This window comes from Genypterus blacodes, unplaced genomic scaffold (assembly GCF_046128005.1).
Source record: "Genypterus blacodes isolate CSIRO-AG114 ecotype Tasmania unplaced genomic scaffold, CSIRO-AGI_Gbla_v1 ptg000012l_1, whole genome shotgun sequence".
Lineage (NCBI taxonomy): Eukaryota > Metazoa > Chordata > Actinopteri > Ophidiiformes > Ophidiidae > Genypterus > Genypterus blacodes.
In genome coordinates this window covers 2,659,716-2,677,655 of record NW_027466826.1, presented here as the reverse complement: position 1 = coordinate 2,677,655, position 17,940 = coordinate 2,659,716, and the positions used below count along the sequence as shown (strand labels likewise).

The following is a 17,940-nucleotide window of genomic DNA, read 5'->3' as shown; positions in this document are numbered from 1 at the left end:
GAAATACAAACAATCGATATCAGCTGATTGCACATTAGATGCGTCGGCGCTGACTAGGGGGTGTAAAATGTTTTGTCACGTGTGTAATTCCTCTCTGAGTCACCTGTTGTAGACATCTTTGCTGAGGCTGAGCGATGACACTTTCACACGCCGCTGCCTGTTGATCAAGCAGTTACGTGCAGCGAGGTCTTTGTGAACAAAGCGGTTATTGGACAGATGCTCCATCCCATGAGCCACCTGGACACAGATGGAAACCTGAGGAGGGAGGGAGGGAGGGAGGGAGAGGATCAATCATACAGGAAAAGCAGCGTGTATCAGCGACAGGAATTTTCTTTGGGTACACGTGTTGAAAGGAACATCTTGAGGGGATTTGGAGAAATGATGTCACCTAAAGAACAACCAATTGCAGTTGCAGCTTTTAACACTCACTTTGGTCTTGGTGCTGATAGAATGAGATTTGATCTTCTCATCTTTGCTTTTGGAAATTTTCAGGAACTGCTTTAGGTCTCCCTGCAATGACAAAACCAGCGACATGAGAATTAAATCCAGTGAGAAATGATAACCACACCCATCCTCTTTATGCGAGTGTGTGTGTGTGTGTGTGTGTGTGTTTACCAGGTCGTAGTACTCCAGGATCATGTAGTGGGGCTCCGCCTCCCTACACAGGCCCAACAAGCGGACGACATTGGCGTGACTCATCTTGGCGAACATTTCAGCCTCGCGGCGGAAATCCAGCTGAAGCTGTTCGTCTCGGGACTGCAGAGTCTTCACCAGCACCACCGTCTCCTCGTCGCCTTCCTCGATCCCCTTCGCCTTGGAGAGCAGCACTTCGCCAAACTCCCCTTTCCCTGAATACACAATCACACACACACACACACACACACAGAAATGATGAATGTGCTTTGATTCAGTATGTGGAAGTTATACGTCTGCCTCAGAGAGTTACATAAAAACACAACATCTGGCATTTGTTCCCACTTGTTAAAATCAATTGCTAAATGAACTACTGGTAGCCTGTAGTTGTACCTAAAGTCGTGATGGTTTGCAGGTTTGCTCGGGGAAAGTGGAGCTTGTCGTTGTTGACGTGGCTATGACGTTTCTCAGATGTCGCAATTGTGCCAATGTTTGTGAGCGCCACCTCCTCCTGAATCTCAGCGGTGGTGTGGCCATTCTGCTGAACTGCGTCTCCTGAGGAAAGCCCAACACACATGGCAAGAGAGTCAAAGGTCAAGTTATTCCAGTTATAATTGACTGGATAGTGTCAGTCAAGAAGTTTTAAAGCTTGTTTATAAGGCGAGTCACAGAACGGTCCATCAAGCATGATCTGTACCTGCCCATACAGTCTGACCTGATGGTGTTCTACATGTTTCATGCAGCACCCGGAATGAACACAAGATGGCAGCAAATACCTTTAACTTTCAAAGGGCCATACATTTGAGAGCATACCAAACTCCCACACTGAAACGGCAGATTATCACTGTGAACTTTAACACTTTTTCCTTCATCAAACAAACACACACACACGCACACACGCACGCACCATTGAGACACTCCATCTCAGGCTCCTCTCCCTCGTGGCCCTTCTGCAGCCTTTTGGCGTTGCGTCTTTTCTTGCAGTAAAACATGAGGCCCAGCACTATAATAATGTAGGCCACAGCCGCTCCCACTGACAGGCCGATGGTTTGGATCATCTTGTACGGAGCCTTGACCTCATTGTGGTAGTGCACTGGTTTCTCTGTCAGGCACACAAAAAACATTATGGTTACTTAAAACCGTGTAAAAATAACAAAGATATAGATGACCTGCTGTGATTTGCAACTTTGGCCCGCAAAGACCAAAAGCAACCTACATATAGAGTTTTCCTGACAAAGCTTGATTCAATAGTTTCCCCACTTTTTGATTGGTCCCAGAACATTATCCTGCTATTTACTTTGTAAATGAGTTAATACGGCTCACAAGACTGCAACTCTTATTTTCAGCTTCACTCAGCACTCAAGAGGTCACAGTGTGTGAAGCCTTATTAGATCTACTGTCTGCCCGAGCCCGTCGCCTCGGTGACAGCTTTGGCCTCGCAGATGTGCCCGGAGTTATTAAACTGTCCAGATGGATGACAGGCAAAGGGTGATGGTTTAATTAATGCCGTCATCCAGCCACTATGTGCACCTTTGTTCTTCATAAAGGAAGTCTGTCTAAATACGTGTTGTGTGTGTGTGTGTGTGTGTGTGTGTGCGCATCTAATAAACTCACCCACTACATACAGCTGCGCCCCAAGGTCTTTGATGCTGCAGCTGTTTCCGGCCACACATGTGTATCTGCCCGTGTCATCTGTGGTGACGTCGTGAATCACCAAGGACCCATTGGGAAATTTCTGGAACCTGGCAGAAAGGAGAGAAGAGACGGGTTAAGGTGGACGTCCCGATGGCCAGAATTCAAAACGCCACAGAACTGTCAACAAAAACGTTCTTACCTCTTGTTCTTAATGAGGTCAAGCGTTTTGTCTTTGACCATCCAGTGGATGTGAGGCTCGGGGTCGCCTGTGGCCTGACAGTGCAGGACGGCCGTGTGACCTTGGTACACCGTCGTATCCTCTGGAGCCACCTTAAAGCGGATGTAGACTACACAAAGGCAGAGGCGTATACGTTAATGAGTAAAAACACACACCGCACAAAGCTGAATGAACAGAAACACTTTATAGACGTGACGCCCTGTGGTGAGCGTGGTGAACATGATCCTTTCAGAGACACTAACTCTAACTCGATTACAATTCATACCAAGCTTATAAAAAGGCCACCAAGTACAATTAATGTGCCTGTGTTAGCCAGTGGATGAGAATGATCAATAGAAGCCTTTTTCCATAAAACCGCACTGGAGATGGACAGAGACCACAAGACCCTCAGGTGGCCTCAGCGCTTCTTCGTTATTGGCCGTTTACAGGAGGATGAGTAAGCGTTTACCGGCCACAGTGAGAGTCACCAAAGCCCTGATCTCCCCCTGGAGGCTGTTGGAGGCGATGCAGGTGTAGTCGCCGGCGTCGCTGCGGGTGACTTTGGTGAAATGGAGCTGGCCATTCTGTTGTTCCACGTGCGGTGGCAGATCTCCTCCGTCTACAGGGGGCGACAGAGAGATGCACAGGAACAAGGTGGGGGGGATGTTAGGAGGGAGGGGTTGACAGGGTTTGGGAAAAGATGATGAGTCTCTCTCGCACGCCTATCAAGTCATAATTTGTGCGCTTTTCCGGAATCAGTGTTCTCCCATCAAAAGCATCGACGTCCTGAGCCATCGCATTAAGTATTATCTGACTTAAGGCTTTAAACGATTTGCGTGGATACACACCTGCTTTGGTCCAGTGGATGGTGGGGTTCTCTCTGCCCGTCGCCGAGCACTGGATGGTGATCTCATTATCCAGCTCCAGGCACTGGGTCGGCTGGGGGGTCGGGGTGAACTTAAGCTTCTCTGGAACACACACAAGTCAAAACACACACATTACACATCCGATAAACACAGAGGGGTGGGGGGCCGCAAACCACACGTCAAAGTCGCTTTTGTGCAGATCACACTGCGCTACACTGATGAATGACAATCGGCTGATGAAAATCGTGTTCAGACACATTCGGGGGGAATGTGGTCGTGTGCACACACATGACTGCACAGATGAGTTAAGGGAGAGAAGCCTATCAGAGGCTTAGATCATATAAACAGAGCAGACCAGACATAACAGTGACACATCGGGACACCAATCACAGTAATCCTATAACAACACAGCTACACTGACAGGAATTCAACATTTAGATCATGTGTTATCATGTGTCCGAACATGAGTCATAGTCTTTCACCTCAGTGGGTGTCCAACAAGAGGCACGGAGACATAACACGGACACAACACGCATAAGCCCATGAGGCGTGAGAATATTGTTTTATATCCGTTGTTGTGTATCAAACCCTGGATGTTATGAGCCGCTGAATCTAATATCGGACAAACTCGGGGCTTACCGAGCACAAAGACGCGAGCTTGTCCGGTCAGTCTGCCGCCCACGGTCTTGGTTTCACAGCCGTACATCTGTCCGTCGTACACCTCCACATTGTTGATCCTCAGGGTGCCGTTGGGGAAGAGCTTAAATCGGGAGTCCTGAGAGAAGAGACGAGAGGGAGATCATTTTAAAAGCTGTGAAAACAAGCCGAGCGGAAATGAGGGGGAACGACGCACTGTAGTTAGGTCAGTTGGGGGGGGGGCAAGATGAGGAAATGGATAAAATGAAAATACTGACCTCTGGTGTGACCACGAGGTTGTTGCGGAGCCAGGTGACCTCGGGTTCAGGGTTCGCCTGGGCGTGACAGTGGAGGTAACCTGGTTTGCCCTCCTGCAGGTCGCTGTCCTGGGGCCTACGAACCCACACTGGAGCAGCTGCCAACACAAACACACACACACACACACACACACACACAAAACTAAAATATGTGGACACCTGGGAGCAGTCGATCAGAGACGAACTCTCTGAAGCATCTTTCCACGACAAACACATTTGTAACCGGATCGATGACTTAAAATGAATTTTCCGGGTTGCTTCGTAATGAATATGATTGGCTGAGCACAGGAAAAATAATAATTAGAAATCTAATTAAAAGGGGGTAAAAACAATTATAATTCCATAGGTTTAAAACAGAAGAATTCAATTATCCTGAGGGCTTATCTCTGTAAAAGCGCATTCTTTTAATCAATGAAGCCATCTTAGGTAATCAGCTTTGTCTCTGTCGGCGTCTGACTCACTCGCCACGGTGAAGGTGACCTCCTGGGTCTTGCGCCCCGCTTTGTTCTGAGCCACGCAGGTGTAGGTGCCTGAGTCTCCCGCCTCTGTGGGACTGAAGACGAGGTCAAGGCCGTCCTGGTACACCCCGCCATCGGTCAGCACTCGATGGCCTCTCCTCTCCCACCACACCTCTGGCTCGGGTTTGCCTCGCGGGGGACGGCAGGGCACCCGCTGCAGGGTGTCTGCCGCGAAGACCTTGGACAGCATCGGCATCATGTCGTCTATCTCTGATGCAGATGAGGAGGAGGAGGACAGAGAGAGAGAGAGAGAGAGAGAGAGAGAGAGAGAGAGCGGGGAGGGCAATTTAGAAGATATAATGGATTTCTGTTCACACAAAGGCCGCTGAACTGAACTCTTCAAAGTCAGTGAAGCAACACTGATTCTGAACTTCGCAAGAGGCCCCGAGCGCTTAATCCAACTGAGACCCAGGTTAACGCGCTTCCTCTCGGCGAAGGAGAAGTTCCCCGCTTTTGGGGCGGAGTAATTAGAGAACAAAGCGAACGAACTAAGTGCAGTGGCAATTCATCAAATGGGATTTAACCTGAGACTGTGTGAGGTGGCTCACCCAATACTGTGAGGCCGAGTACTGTGTGTGTGTGTCTCAAATGGAATCATTAGTACTTTTTGGCCCACATTTGAAAGATGGTCAGTGCTGATGATGACCTTCAAGAATGCTGTAAATAATAAATGCAACCTGTGCAAAACACACACACTTGTCAGCAGATAAAGACAGTGTGTGTGTGAGAGAGAGAGAGGGGGGGGCTGTTTAAACTTGTCCCCTAAATGCTGAATTCTACTGTGACACAATCCCCTTGTAATACCTGCAGGGATTAACAACAGATTAAGTGAATTAAGGTATTTAAAGGGAAGCTGCGGTTCACTGGGTTAAAACTGCAGATACAGTCGCACTTCTTTAATCCCAAGCCTCGGGGGAAGAGAGGCTGTGCGGGGGGAATTAAGCGTCCGGGACACTCATGCGCACCGAAAAATTCCAGCCCTGAGCCCATTCAAAATATTTGACGTGCATGCACTTGCATTGCAAAAAGCTGGTTGATTTGTGAAGATGCTGAAGCTACATGAGCTACAAAATTGCTCTTAAAAGGAATGTTGGAATAAGTGCACTTTAGGGACGCAGTGGAAGTTTTCACCCAACTTGTAATTGTCCACATGCGCATAAAAGTAATTTCCTGTTCCACAGTTTAGGTAAATGATGTCATCTAATGGTGAGGATGTGCTTCCCGGAATAGAGTGAAGAGAAACTGCAAACAACTGTGAATGATGTGCTGCCGTCTCTCGGAGGAAACGAGTCTATTCTATTCTACCTAACAGCTTTTCTGAGTATCAAATAAAAGAATAATCTGAAAAATACTTAACATTTAATAATGTGCAATATGAAGTAATTTGATTTGGATAATCTATTGTTTTCTTTTACCCGCTTTATCTATTACTTAACTGAATGCAACTTAACATCTTAGGAAATAAATCATCCCCCATCATTTATTTATCAGCCTGTTTATGTCACATGGCGATGTTGTCCGTCTTGTTTATTCCCATGTTGCTTTGCCAGCCTTCCTCTCACTTTCTGTCCATTTTAATCCATTAGAAAACAATGAGCAGCTGTACGTAGGAGGAAGCTCGCGGCTCGCTTGGTAGAGGAAAAGGTGGAGGAGGGGGGGGGTGGGGGGGGGGGGGGGGGGGGTGGGGGGGGGCAGGAAAATGTGGCTGGTCCAGGGTCTGTAGTGGATCCAGCTGGGCCGGATGTCAATAAGAGGATGCGATTATCAGTGAAGTGATCTGGCACTAAGTGAAAGACTCAAATGAAAGGGATGGGCGAGCGAGAGAGAGAGAGAGAGAAATGGTGAGCTGGACGAATAAGTCAATTTTGTCCTCCTCACCCTCAGATTACAGCACTGCAGGTGTTTGTCTCTCACCAATCAAACAACAGCAAATTGAAAAATGGGTGTGTGTGTGTGTGTTACCTGCTATCAGGAGAGACGTATCCAGCGTGACGCGAGACCCTCGGGGACCAAGGCCGACGCACTTGTAGGCCCCTGTGTTTCTGGGCTTGACCTGTGTGATCACCAGGGTGCCGTTGGTGAACAGGATCACTCTAAAATCGAAAGAAGAACAGTAAAAAAATGGCTTGATCATGTTTTAACTCCAGACATCTCGATGACCAACGCGCAGGGAAGCACGCGCGAGACATGTCCCCATCATCTCCCACCAGACCTTGGCCTTGCTCGGATGGCATCTGCATATAATTAGCATTAGGTTTGGCCTGCTTGGAGCACCAGATGGAGCTGGTTTACCATACAGGGCGATACATGAGGTGCCAGAAGGAGATGCAGCAAAGGCCTTCCTCCTTGTGCTTGGCAATTTACCTGACGCTATCTGAATTGGTCTGATTCACTAAATCCAAGCCATCTGGTGTTGTTTGAAAATTCCGCTGAAGGACTTTCGGCACGCACAGAAAAGTGGCCTACGCGGTTTTATGGAGTCTCGTGCTTATGGGCGCTCGGCGTGATCCCTGGCATGCTGAGGGGGAAGCGCCGGAGCCGGTGATGGACGGGATGAGGAGTTATTACGGGTCGGACCCTAGAGGCAGCTACCCGGGATGACGGAGAAGGAGCTGGAACATCCCGGGAAAGCACAGCCCGGAGAAATCAACGGCTCATCACGGAGCACTGCGAGATGAGCGGATATGTAAAGCAGAGAGGAGGAAAGTCAATCCTTCAACAAAAGACGGACTCACGGCGGGCCAAGGTGGATCTGGCTCCGTGCAGGATCCCCTCGGGAGGAGTGATACGTCTTCCTATTCTGTGTTCAGCAGCAGGAGGGAAATGAGCTTTGGGAGCGTGTGAGTGTATGTGTACGTTTCCACCTCAGGGATGGGGAACAGGTCTGTGGAACATTACTAGGGAACAGCCTAAAATAACCCCCTAACATGAAGCACAGGGACAGATTTGTTTTGTCTTTTCAAAGCTTCGTAGGAGCCGACGCAGCAAGAAAATGCTAAAACTCGGTTTCGGTGTTCCATTTTGGCCTCTGGCGTTAGTTTTAGAATTTTTCTCTAAGCTGAAATAACCTTGATCTTAAACTGAAATATATTTCTTGCACTTCCAAACAGACGAAAAACAATCCACACCAAATATTCGCACCTAATCTTCGTCTGCAGGGAGCCGCATTATACCAGCCAGGATCAATAAACAAAACCCAAACACACAAAAGCAGCAGGAGGCTCTGGGGGTACCTAAACCACATGGAGATCAGGGTTTTTAAAGGTAAGGCGGGTGAGCGCCTGTTTATATGGGTACGTAACGCTCGCAGGTTTCGATGCTGAGTCAGCAACCACACCCGCCTCCGACAAGCTCATTACACAAACGAATCACTCGTGATGTTGCAGTGCACCGCCTCTGTCGCACTGTGAACACAATCTGCTCCCATAATCGCTCTACGACAAAGAATCTATAGGCTATCAATGCGGAACAGTCCGTGTATACAGTATGTTGCTCTTTGCCCTGAGGCTGCACTTGGTCAAATGTATAGAAATTGGTTATTATCCAGAGCTTATGCATCTATAGAGGATGTGGTGGGAGTGCTGATGGTTGCCTGAAGGGATTTTTCTGGAGAGCTCTAAAGCTTGTTTGATAGGTTGAAAGGAGGAGGGGGAGTTGTGTTCTAGTGATGTATGGTAGAACGCGGTGCAACTTCCAGAAATAACATTCCTTAATGCACAACATTACGCCTTCAATTCATCTCGGGGCCTGAGCTGCGTAAAGTGCACAGGAGGCCGAGACTCTGACACCAGGGGTCCCAGTTCCACCTCGCTGGGCTCAATTGAACAGCCGACTGCAGTGCAAACAGACCCACGCGGGGCTAAGGGCTCATGTAACGTAAGTAGTAAGGAAAAAGCAGAGAGGGAAAAAAAGACTTAGGGGAGGACCAGGAGAAATCTGTGGGGAGAAGCGTGTCCAAGTTGAGGAGTGGGAGTAGAGCACGCTGTGTGATGAGACAGAGGGGGGTGGTGAAGAGAGGGGAGGGTTTAGATCTCCATGTACCTAGACTTGTTGGCCAGCAGCTCGTTCTCGTGGTACCACTCCAGTGTGGGCTCAGGCTCGGCGGTGAACTGGCAGTGGAACACGGCCTCCCCGTTCTTCAGCACCACCTGGTCCTCGGGCGTGACCACTGGCCTCGGGAAGCTCTTATCTGAAAGGGGAGGCAAATATCTGTGATCACATCTGCAGGCATCAGACCATCAAGTGGGATCCTCCAGCAATGCACACGCACACACATAACACACACACACACACACACACATCACACAATCTAGCCTGGGGTTTATTAAAAGCTGCCAACAGCAGTGCGAGGCCGCTCAGCAGGCAGACTTCAGGTGGCTGTGTGTGTCAGCACCTTGGGGCCCCTGTGGGAGACTAAATGAGGTCATAGCACGGCTCATTCCAGACCCCTGGATTTATCGGGAGCATCATTTCTCCCGTTACCTTCTGGATCGAATCGCACTCAGGGATCACACCCCCCGAGCCCCTCTGTGCTGCTCTATGGTCACGCTTTGACACCTTAGTAAATCAGGGGTTAAGATGAACCATGAAGATTCAAACAATGAAGGTCACAGGAATATTTAAGATTCTAGAATAAAATCAACATCCTGGGGGTGGGGAAAGGCTCTGCTGCAAACCATTTCCCTTCTTTTTTGTATTTGCATTCTCCTAAAGAAAACAAGGGGCGCACACACAGACACACATACACACACACACACACACCTGAGCCCACCCGGGGAGTCGGCAGGACAAACTTAAACAACTGTGACGGAGCATTGAGAAACCTGTCTAAATCTGTCAACCGTTCCTCAGGGTGAAGCCCTTATAGAAGTGCAGAGGGTGGCAACGCGGTAACTGGAAACTCCACAATTATCCATTCTTCCCCCCACCCAGGTGCTAATCTAGCGTGTGTGTGTGTGTGTGTGAGGGGCAGGTGGCTAATTAGAGAGGAAAGGAGTATCAGGTTTCCCTCCTAGATGCACCCCGGTAGCTACAGTACTCCCCTCTGCACGGCACTGATGGGAGAACGAGCGGAGTAAACAACAAAAACTCATGTTGACGGCCTCGTTGAATGTAAAGATCGATGCCAGTGTGCTGCCAGGGGAGCGGATGTTATTGTAGTCGGGAGATGTTTGTGATTGTTGCGTGGGCGGCGGACAGACAAAGGTGCTAACACACTCTCTGGTAATCACATTAGGGAAGTCCATCCACTTTCTCTTCCTCGCCCTTTTTCCTACCGTAATGTCATGAAAGCAGCGCGCCGTAAACACTTCCCTGTGGACGTGACCCGTTAGCGCTCTGCAGCAAACGCCGTTCTTAAGAGAAAGAGGGAAAGGGATAGAGAGAGCGCCGTACCGATGATGTTGAGCGTGAAGTTGCTGTTGCTGCAGACGTGCCCGGCCGCATTTTTGGCGCAGCAGTAGTAGAGGCCGTTGTCGTCGGGCGTGGCGCTCTTGAAGGTGAGCGTCCTCTCCTTGTTGTTAATCTGGTGGCTCTTCTCCGTCAGCTTCACGCCGTCCTTAAACCACTGGCACGTTGGCCTGGAGAGGGAGAAGCGCAGAAAGGGTTGAGTGAGATGACAAAAAGGGGAGACGGATGGAAAAAGCTTGATAAGGCCCAACAGAGAGAGTAAGAGAGGAGGAGGCCTAAAGGATGTTGGACTCACCGTGGGTGTCCGTCGATATGGCAGCGCAGCGTGACGGGCGCGGAGCTCTCGATCTCTCCTTCGGTGGCGGGCTCCTTCAAAGTGACGCCGCCGCTCTCCAGCCCTAAAGAAAGGGACACAAACAGAAAGAGACAGTGAGTAGGAGGAGGGACAGGAGACGCAAGAGCAGAGAGGGACGGGAGGAAAAATTTAGTTAAGCCGTCTGCCTTTGTGAGCTGGGGCCTTCACTGATGATGATGATGCTAATGGAGGCGTGGTGGGCATTTCAAGGCAGACTGGGGACGAGGCTGTGATGTCTCCATGATCCAAGAATAGACAGGAAGTCAGAACAAAGGGTGCTGCACTCACAAGTGCTAATCCTTCGTGGCCCGTTTTATTGACATCTAATGGACAGTTCATTGACTTAGACTGTGGAGAGATCTAGTCTGTCTGTCAGATTGCTCCATAAAACCTAGCAGAAGGCAAATAAGAATGTGTTTGGAGCATTAAGCTACAGCATTAGAGCCAATCATAAATCTAAAAATACAGCAATAAGCGGTGACCTGAAGCTTTCCACCCAATTGTCTGAAGTGGCGTTTAAACTCTGAGCTGGCGAGCAACGCTGCAACCTCAACCGGTGGGATTGAAAAAACATCGTCCAGAAGTGAGGCGATGCATCACTTCAACACATCAAAACCCCGATCGATGGCGTCTTGTGTGACAGACGAGCGAGCTGACGCATGAAGAAAAACAGATGGGAAGAAATTGATCCGTCGCGCAAGTGACAAATGAGGGGAACGGTGTGGTTTTATCATTACGGAGGGTTTGTCCCCGCCGTCAGCTGGGGAACACATCGGGCTGTGTACAGTGTGTCAAGATATCAGCACAGCAGCAGAACCTTCTGAAGTCTCAATTCAGGCCATATGGAAAAAGCATCAGGAGACGCTGCAGCTCCACCAACTTAAGCTAGTAGATATTTCTGATGATATACTGCGGAAAAAGAAGGAGGACTTTCAACTCCGTAGTCTGTAAAAGAGGAAAGGTTTAACGCTAACTGTAATAATAATAATTTCTGTTGGAGGGACAATACATGCTGCTGGATGCATGAAACATTTATAAGCAATTATACAAAGAGATTAAAGCTATAGAGTGTGCAGAGTGGAGGCTGAGATTGGGCTGTAGCAGCTTCCTCCTGCCTTGCTGGGTTTCCCCCTGCTGTGTGCGACGGCGCTGTAATATGTTTACCGGATCGCAGTGTGTGCTAATTGTTATTTATATTATGCGCTTTGCTTGCACGACATGCAGTATGCGGTGTATGATTAGCGCTCATCCACCCTCTCAGCGACAGTTTGTTGGGGCTGCTGCGGCGTTGACATGACTGAATTAGTGTGTGGAAGTATGTGTGTGTAAGTATAAAAAAATCCCATCATGCCTGTGGCTGAATAGTGTGGCTGCTGCTTGTGTCATCTATGAAATATGCATGGAATGAGCCTCCACCTGAGACAGCGAGGGAGGGGGAGGGGGGCGCAGTGCCCCTTTAGGGTCAGGGAGGGCGCTAGAGGAAGAGCTGTCGCGCCGAATTACAGGAGAACCCCGGGAGTGATCGGCGCCCTGAGGGATCATGGGAAACAAGGTCTCCATCCCTCCCACTTACACACACATACTCCCATCTGTGCCTGGTAGCCCTCATTAGCCACCTACTAACACAGATGCCCCTCCATGGTACAGCAAGTGTGTGTGTGTGTGTGCGCGTGTGTGTGTGTGCCAGTCAGGTTGTTCCAGGCTGGAGTTAAGTGAGGATGAGGAGGAGGAGATGATGAAGGCCATCGAGCTACTGGAACCTGAGGCCAGACGCTCCGACAGACCTGTTATTAGCGCATGGGAAAGGCAGACTTCAACAGAAATAGTGAGTCATGATGAGGAGGAGGAGGAGTGTGTGAGGAGCAGAGCGACAGAACGGTTGTTTAGCGTGTCATTCACAACATGACAGACTGTCACACACGGGTCAAATATAATCAGCAAACAAATCACAGCAATTGTCGTAACCTGCCTGAGGTCAGAAAGCGGGTGGAGATCAGGGCTGAACACACACACACAATAAAAGGCTCTGAATAGTCCAACCATTATGGAAAACAAAAGTGGCAAAGCTCCACACACACACAGGGATTCAGGCTCTTCCTCCGAGGGAAACTGGGTCCTAATATTATGAGGATTGGTTGCATCTCCGGTGAACTTCCACTCCAGTTGTTAGAACCTGGACTTCTGGTCGTTCACTACTTCCTGTGCTGCTGGAGCAACATGTCCTTCCCTCATAATCTGATTTAAAAGCCCCGCTACCTTCTTCACTGCCAAATCACAGCCACTGACAACACATGAGCACTTAGAAAAACTGACCAGGGTTGTCGAAAGTAATGAAAAGTATCGACACTGACATTTTTAAATCATACCAATATTCTTTGACCCATTAATTTGATTGATTGTGGCGACTGTTTACAATGGATTACACTATTTTACTGGATTCATTTACTTTCATTGCATTATATGACATAGTGATGACCTCAATAAGCATATTACTGACTGATTTTCACTGACTAATTGTATATTAGTCAGTGAAAACAGAGCCCAAATACAATTCATAGGTATAGTTCTGTTTACCCGTTTTTAAGAACTAAACATATCCCCGATGTCGTCTGTTCTCAAACCATCGATTCTTTCAGAGCTCACCAACAGGTCAAATTTCTCCGGCTGTCATTTGGACAAACATAAGGTGCACTTTCAGAGCCTATTAGAGGCGAACACTTCCCCATAATCCCCATCAGAATGCACAGGGAAGTGTCGGAGCGAGCCTGGTACCTCGTGCTGTAATTAGGGGGGTTGTAATTATTAGGTGTGCGGGGGGAAGGAACAGGAAGCGGTGTTGACGCGGGTACGATAACATGATGAATTGTGAGGACGGTGTCACGGCACAGACGCTTCTCGGGCCAAAAACCTGTTGAACGTGTGCGGTTGCTCATTTCCACCCACCCCCTTTGAGCTGATTAGTTGCCATGGCGAGTGTGTTTCTGAAACAAGAGAGGAAGGGCTTGTTCTGTTATCCGTGGGAGTGCAGAGAGAGAGAGGGCGGACAGCTTTGAGTGACAGCAGCATAAGGGCATGGAAGTAACCAAAACATATGGCAGAACGGCTTTCGGATTGTAGACTTTTGTCGGATTGGGAGGAGGGGGAAAAGGGCGCTCCGGGGGCAGCCATGGGAATGTTGTGACGTCATCCAGTCACTTTGTTAGACCAGGTGTCAGATTTTTATCAGCTGTGGTTGACGGAGGTCTAATGGCCGGGCAGCAGGGCACGAGAGCTCCCACAGATGCTGCTGCGACCAGGACAAAAGGGACAAAAGAGCGAGAGAGAGAGAACGATGCTTCAAAATATGTCTGCTTGACAATATGTAGGCCAAGGACACGCTGTATGAACGGAGGCAGGCGGCTTATTGCTTGCTTGTGAAAATAGCAATATGTTACAGAACACAGGCCTTCCGGTGCTTTCCCTGCAAACGCATCCGTGAGAGTGACAACAATTCTATTTCAAATGCGATAAAGGCAATGAGCTAATTTTCGAAAATGTCACCGGAATGCCACAATTAAATTAATTCCGGAATGCTCCTACGCGCAATTCCAATTTTTGACCCAGCCGTGATTAAGGTTAATACGTGGATGGAGCTCAGAGGATTGCGCAATTTGTGATGGTTAATGTCACCTTAATCGCATTGGTATTGAACTTTTAACATCCGTGTAATCTTCTGACGGATATCTGCACAGGCCGACGTTGGTGTACACTGCCGAACATACCTGGATTAAGCGATTACTCAGCGTGTAAACGGCACCGCACGCGATCTGTCTCCTCACCTGGCGACACTCCCCGCGCAAAACAATTAAGCGATGAGTCACGAACATTTAGCAGACAGAATTCTTTTCATCCTTTTGTCCCATCTGTGTACTGAGTGGTACTCCGGTACCAGAGAACGAACGCACGCCGTCACTCTGCATCAGGCGAGTGAAGCGTTTTCCTCCAGGACCAACAAACGCAGTGATGGAGGCCGACAACGCTAAAGGCCAGAGACCCGGTGACCAGGCAGGACAAACGGAGGCTTGCGGGGGGGGGGGGGAACTAGGACCCCGATCCGTAATTAGTGAAAACAGAGGGTTGGGGGGGTAATTGCTCTAAATAACTCTTCTCAACTGGAAGGATTAGCCCACCCGCCGTTGAGAGCAAGATAAATTAACTCTCCCTGTGGATAGGACAGCTGGGGGAGGGGTAACTGTGTAACGTACTAGCGGTACAGTCAGTGTACAGTACAGTACATATGGGGCAACCTCCCCCCGCAACACACATTTAAGTCCTCGCACACACGCAAACTAGCACACACATGAGTGATCGCACAGGCTGGATTAATACGCCGGCGGGGGTCTTTACTTTAAAGGCTGCGCGCGGCTTTATCGGCCGTTAAATGCATGTTGGGGAAATATGACAACATCTGTCATAACACGGTACGATCCGCCGAGGGGTGATCCAGAGATGGCTGGCCTAGCAACCACGCCCCCCACCCCCCCATCCCCCAGTGTGACGGAGACAAATGCGGTTGGTGCACACAGACAAATGTGGAATAAAACACTGATTAAGGATGATTTACTGCCTCTATCTGACTTTCTATAGGATACAGAGAATATGTAATGTGCTGTTTTGTATCTTCCATTTCCTTTGAGAGCAGGACGAGTATTAATGGACCTTTGCTGAAATGCCACTGTAGGTGGTTTCTTATCCAAAGTTGTGCCGGAGGAAACCGCTGTCTGCTGGTGTGTTCTTATCGAGCTGATACTGAGCCTATCATGCTTAACGTTCCGGGCAAATCACGACCGCAAGTTATTTTATTTACACTGCGGCCGCTAATAACGGATCCGCGGCTCAGAAACCTGCAGCTCTTATCTACTCTGTGTTTGTCTGCGGGTCTGTCGTATCTGAAAGTGAAGGAATGTGCGATTACGGAGTGCTGCTAGAGGGAGGTGACGTGTGTGTGTGTGTGTGTGTGTGTGTGTGTGTGTATGCTGTACCCGAGCACACTCCAGTCATCGTAGGGTGGTCTTCAAGTAGCCAATCGTTGAAGGGCTACTTGATACGGTGTCCTATCAATGAAACAACACACAAACAGACAGATTTCTTTTGTTTTTGTCTTTGTTTTGAACCGATGTTGAGGACATTTGAATTCCTATTCCACCAATTTAAACAGACACAATCGGGCTTTTATATTCCTCTACAGACGATCAATAAGGTGCAGTTTGGTTTGTATTGGATGGTGATCTGGCACATTCTGAGAAAATTCTTGAATGAAAAGTATTCCTAATTATAGCCGTTTCTGTCCGTTTGGGGCCAGCGTATTATTAGAGCGAGACGTGTGTTGGCCTGGGACCGTTGTTCTTTTGGCAGGACTGCCTGCTCCAGCTGACCGCGTCTCTCCTTGTGTCCATTCTTCCCCGGGAGTGTAAACGCACATCTACGCTGACCGGAGTGTGCAGCACATCCACCGCCCCTGGGGCCTCGCCGCTATGTATTCATCATAACCGTGGAGACTACATTAAAAAATGAATACCTTTGAACCGGCTCCATCTGTCTTCCAATATAAATATTCCATTCTTCTTCAAAGCGTGGGAATATTAATGCCTGGCAGATAGTGGCAGTTTATTCTGGGTCACGATGGCAACTCGTAAAAAAAAAAACAGGCGATTCTTGTCCGACTTGTTTGGGGCTTTTTTTTCTTTTTACACTGGAGCTTTATTGATACTATATCATTTTAATTGCGACACATAAAAGCACATCCCTTCAGATCAAAGGAGGGTTTTCGGGAAACTGATGTGCGTCTTTGGTCTATCTGGCTTGAAAATGTAATCGCTCAGCGTCCGCGTCAGACATCGCAAACGGAGTCAAAGACCCGAGTCTGAACTCTCTCTTTCTCTCTTCCTCGCTCGCTCGGCTATTCACTCCTGTTTGTTCCTCGCCGTCTGTTCTTTCCGTTTGCTACTCGGGAGTTTGGCGCACTCATCTGTTCTTCTAATCAGCCTGGGAACAAATAACATCGCCGCAAAAGATTAAAAAAAACACCCGGCAGGACTTGGCGAGAGAGGACAACGCATCCCGGGCGGAGCCATCTATCACAGTGCGTCACCTTTTGTTTTCCCGCCACCATGTAGTTAAGCTACAAACTCTGTGTTTGTAAGACACGAGGCCTTTTTTTAGTAACGACTTGTACCTGAGGGCCTTTCACATTAACTCACTTTAATGATCATTTATCCCAAACAGGCTTGTGCAGAATTCCCACTGCTTCCTCTGAAACTTAAGAGGGTTACCAAGGTTTACCAAGGTTTTGTTTAAGGGACTAGAATAAGCAAGTAAAGTTACGGATGTACCTGATTACTGACAACAAGTTCAGAGAGTGACAGGGGGTGAAAGGTCTGCTGGGGATAAAATCACGGAGCGGGAAGGCCGGTGTTAATCCAAACGTAAATAATTATATAGCTAGAAGGTGGAGTGCACTGCTCGGTAATTTCCAGACAAAAGCCTTTTGAGGGGATGTGGGAAAGGAGAGTGTTGCACAACGGAGGAGAAGGAGGAGGAGGAGGAAAAGAGAAATAAGAAACACATGCTCGGTGGCACAGATATCTAGTTTCCTTTGGAGAGAGAGAGGGAGAGAAAGAGAGAGAGTGGAGGCCACAAAGAACAAGGTAACAAGGTGGAAACATTCCATCAGCTCCCGTCATCCTAGACCCTGACTTTTGTTTTGCTGTTTTGATCCAGAACCTGGACGCCCCCCCCCCTCGCTGCCATTATGAAACCCTGTCAGCTGGCAACTTCTCAGTCAAGCTCCTCTAGGAATCCTGCAATGAGACACTCACATTTGATATTGAAGGAGGCGTTGGTGGACTGCAGCATGCTCCCCTCGGCCGAGTTCTCCGCCACGCACACAAAGTTCCCGGCGTCTAGCTGGCGATCGACGGCGGTGAACTTGAGGTTGCTGCCCTCCTGGAAGCGCCGGTCGTCATTTTCCAGGGCCTGGCCGTCGTGCAGCCACCTGTAGAGGATGTTGGCCGGGTCGCTGACCTCGCAGCGGAGCATGGCGCTGCGGCCGTGCAGGGCATCCTGGGACTTGGGCTCCTTGGTGAACTGGATGTCGGTGGCCCGGATGGACAGAACTGGGAAAAGGCAGGAGAGATGGAGGAGGATAGGAGACAGAGAGAGAGAGAGAGAGAGAGAGAGAGAGAGAGAGAGAGAGCGAGAGAGCGAGAGAGAGACATAGAGAGAGAAAGGGGAAGGAAATGATAGAGGATTAGAGTGGGGTTGCTGTGAACGTTTTACTGCGTTTTCCGTTCATTAAGTGTAAACCACGGTGACC

General features: G+C 48.9%; 1 protein-coding gene across 1 annotated transcript in view; it reads right to left on the bottom strand.

The window, feature by feature from the left end:
• ptk7b (protein tyrosine kinase 7b) overlaps positions 1–17,940 on the bottom strand; it is a 62,421-nt gene that overhangs the window by 2,344 nt on the left and 42,137 nt on the right. The window contains exons 3-19 of the mRNA XM_076165443.1: positions 17,444–17,740; positions 10,527–10,629; positions 10,217–10,401; positions 8,864–9,011; positions 6,785–6,915; positions 4,766–5,032; positions 4,266–4,402; positions 3,991–4,126; positions 3,334–3,453; positions 2,955–3,104; positions 2,468–2,615; positions 2,248–2,375; positions 1,541–1,735; positions 1,027–1,188; positions 616–848; positions 430–510; positions 104–255 (exon numbers count right to left, since the gene is read on the bottom strand). Coding sequence (XP_076021558.1) covers positions 104–255; positions 430–510; positions 616–848; positions 1,027–1,188; positions 1,541–1,735; positions 2,248–2,375; positions 2,468–2,615; positions 2,955–3,104; positions 3,334–3,453; positions 3,991–4,126; positions 4,266–4,402; positions 4,766–5,032; positions 6,785–6,915; positions 8,864–9,011; positions 10,217–10,401; positions 10,527–10,629; positions 17,444–17,740 — 2,773 coding nt within the window. The remainder of the gene's footprint in view (positions 1–103; positions 256–429; positions 511–615; positions 849–1,026; positions 1,189–1,540; positions 1,736–2,247; positions 2,376–2,467; positions 2,616–2,954; positions 3,105–3,333; positions 3,454–3,990; positions 4,127–4,265; positions 4,403–4,765; positions 5,033–6,784; positions 6,916–8,863; positions 9,012–10,216; positions 10,402–10,526; positions 10,630–17,443; positions 17,741–17,940) is intronic.